Raw genomic sequence first — 3,073 nt, 5'->3', positions numbered from 1 at the left:
TTGTTTTCTGTTTTATTCATTTCAAATTCTAAAAGACAAAAAACAAAAACTAAAAAATTAAATAAAAAGCAACTCCAGCAGCAGCGGCTCTCTAGACACTGCGCGGCTCAGGTGTACGTACAACCCAGGAAAGCAGAACACAACGCATTCTTCGAGAAAGCAGAATAATAAATAGAACAATAAAACAAAATTAAAAATAAAAATTAAATTTAAATTCTAATTTAAATTTAAATTTGTATTTAATTTGCAATCAACTCAGCCTCACTTGCGTCTTTCACTTCTCTTTCCTTTTTGCATTTTCTTTTTTATTTCTTTCTGATCTTCATTTCCTTCAATTCCTTTTTTCTCCCCCTTTCCAGATTTAATTCCATTTCTCTCAGGGGCCCCTTCAGGGGCCCCTGAGGGGCCCTCTTCCCCTTCAGGGGCCCCTTGGGGGGCCCCCTTGCGGGCCCCTTTGGGGCCCCCCTTGCGGGCCCCCTTGTGGGACTCTTTGGAGGCCCCCTTGGGGGCCCCCTTGGGGGGACCCCTGGGGGCTTCTTCAGGGGGGCCCCCCGAATCCTCTTCAGGGGGGCCCCCAGGGGCCCCCGGGGCCCCCAGGGCCCCAGGGGCCCCAGGGGCCCCCAAAGTTTGTGGGTGTTTGTCTTGTTGGTTTTTCATCCATTTGAGTTCTCTTTTCTGGTGTATCTGCACATACACCGCAAGGGACATTTGGAGGAGTTAAAAGGTTTTATTCGGAAGGAAAGAAGCAAAAGAAGTTCCGGAAAGAAGCAAAGAAGTTTGGAAAACAAAGACGATTCAAAGAAGAAAAGAAGTGGAAAGGGGCGGAGAAAAGAAGCGGCGAAGCGCGGCGCTGGGGTGTATGTACACCTTGGACTGCAGGTGCTTCTCCAGGTCAGCTTCGAAGATGAAAATCTTTCGAGGACAAAGTTTGCAATGAAACTTTCCTCTTGTGAATAGAATATCATTTTCATCAGATTCTGCTGCTTCCGAGCTTCCATTTGCTGCTCCTGTTGCTGCTGCAGCCCCCCCCGGCCCCTCCTCATCGCTGCTGCTGCTGCTGCTGCTGCTTGGCTGCAGCAAATCAACAGCTTCTTCTGCATGCACTTCGCCCTTTTCGTGCTTCTGCATTGCCATTAAAAAGCCCCGGGGGTCTTCAGCATAAAGAGCAGCAGCTCTTCGAATCAAAGCCCTTCTGACCCGGGGGCTCAAGTTGCTGCTGCCTTCGTCCTCGCTGCTGCTGCTGCTGCCGCTGCTGCTGCTGCTGCTGCAGGTGTCGGAGGGGCCCTCGGGGTGCAGCGGGGGCCCCCCGCTGCGCCTGGCGGGGAGTTTTCTCTTAGTTTTTTTTCCATTCTTGTCTTCATTGGCCTCTTCTTCTTTCCTCCCAGAAGCTGCAGGACCCAAAAGGCCAAAAACTGCGCGCTTTAACATTTCTGGAGATCTCTGTGGAGCTGCTGGAGGCCCTGGGTATGCGCTGCGGTGTACGTACACCCGAAGGCCCCAGCTGTCTGCGGAATCTTCGGGGGCTCTTTGGGCTCTTTCAGAAATTCAAAAGTTCCCGAAAGCGTCAACTAAATGAAATTAAGTAAGTTGAACAAAGTTGAACAACTCAAGTTTGAATCTGAGGTGAAATAAAGGGAAAATGGCGAGGCGCAGCAGAGGCTCGACGGCCAGCAGCAGCAGACGCCGCCGCAGCGGAAAATGCCGCAAGTTTTTCCCTTTTTGGAGTCAATTTGAATTAAATTTCAAATTAAATTCAAAAAAAGAAAAGAATTCAACTTTTAGTTCCGATTCAACGGAAGATCAGCCTTCTACTGCGCAATCTTCTGTGGGGCCCCAGCAGCAGCAGTGACACCGGAGAAGTTGAATTTGCAAGTGTCTGGACAGTTTTTGCAAACAAACGAAAAAATAAAACTGAATTTCATGTTATTTCTTATTTATTCATTTATTTCTCGTTCATTTGTTCATTTATTTGTCCATTTAATCGTTTTTGTCCAGCTGCTGAATGCCAAGAGCTCGCGGGGGCCAGTGACTTCAGCTGCAGCAGTATATCGCATTTCCATTCGAAAAATAAAATTCAATTAATTCAAAAAATAACAAAAATTAATTTAAATAATAAATAATAATAAAAATTATATTATCTGCGATAAGTGTGGCACCAGCAATGGCAGTTTTAATTGTTACAATTATGGCAAATAATAAACGGTAATTATGGTAATAATAATGACAATAATAATAACAATAAGAATAAAAGTAATAATACCAATAATAATAATAATCAGCGATAATAATAATAATGATAATAATAGTAATACTGCTAATAATAATAATAATAAGAATGATAATAATAGTAATAACATTAAGTAAAATAAAGAATTAGGAATTCCATTTCATTGAAAGCAGAACGGAGGACAAAGTCAACGCGATTCCTCTTTTGCTGCTACTGCTGCTGCTACTGCTGTTGTTGCTGCTCCTGCTGCTGCTGCCGTTGTTGCTGCTCCTGCTGTTGCTGCTGCAGCTGCTTCTGTTGCTGCTACGGTTGCTGCTGCGCTTGCTGTTACTGCTTCTGCTGCTGCTTATGTTGCTGGTGCTGCCAGTGCTGCTCCTGGTGCTGATTCTGCTGCTGTTGCTGCTGCGGAGTTATTCCTGCTGCTGCTGCTGCTGCTGTTGCTGCTAGTGGAGTAGCTGCGCTGCTGCTTGAACTTATTTTGGCGTTCTGCATTGTCTTTGTTTTACTTTAGTTGGTCTTATGAGAAACATACGTAACAAAGAAAAGAAAAGCAGCAGCTGCTGCTGCTGCTACCGCCGCTGCAGCAGCAGTAGCAGCTGCTGCGGCTGCTGCTGCTTCTTTGCTTTGTTTGCCTGCGTCTAACTTAATCTGTGGGGTTTTTATTTTTCTTTTCTTTTTTTGGGGTTTAACTTTTAACTCATTTTGCTGCTGAGGGCTCTGAAGGCCCAAATGTGATTCTAGGCAGGCGCTATTTTCTAGGGTTTAGGGTTTAGGGTTTAGGGTTTGGGGTTTAGGGTTTGTTGCTTAGGCCTTAGGCTTCGCCCAAAGACTAAACCCTAAACCCTA

General features: G+C 45.5%; 1 protein-coding gene across 1 annotated transcript; it reads right to left on the bottom strand.

The window, feature by feature from the left end:
- Positions 1-261: 261 nt before the first annotated feature.
- Positions 262-1,428, bottom strand: ETH_00019720 (zinc finger (C2H2 type) protein, putative; the record flags this gene model as incomplete). Its single annotated transcript, XM_013375804.1, has 2 exons — positions 262-684; positions 868-1,428. The coding sequence occupies 2 exons, from the start codon at positions 1,426-1,428 to the stop codon at positions 262-264; spliced, it is 984 nt and encodes a 327-aa protein (XP_013231258.1).
- Positions 1,429-3,073: the final 1,645 nt, after the last annotated feature.

The sequence above is a fragment of the Eimeria tenella genome, genomic scaffold (genome assembly GCF_000499545.2).
Source record: "Eimeria tenella Houghton genomic scaffold, Eth_scaff3, whole genome shotgun sequence".
Lineage (NCBI taxonomy): Eukaryota > Apicomplexa > Conoidasida > Eucoccidiorida > Eimeriidae > Eimeria > Eimeria tenella.
Note: the sequence above shows the minus strand (reverse complement) of the source record. Positions and strands in the feature narration are given on the sequence as shown.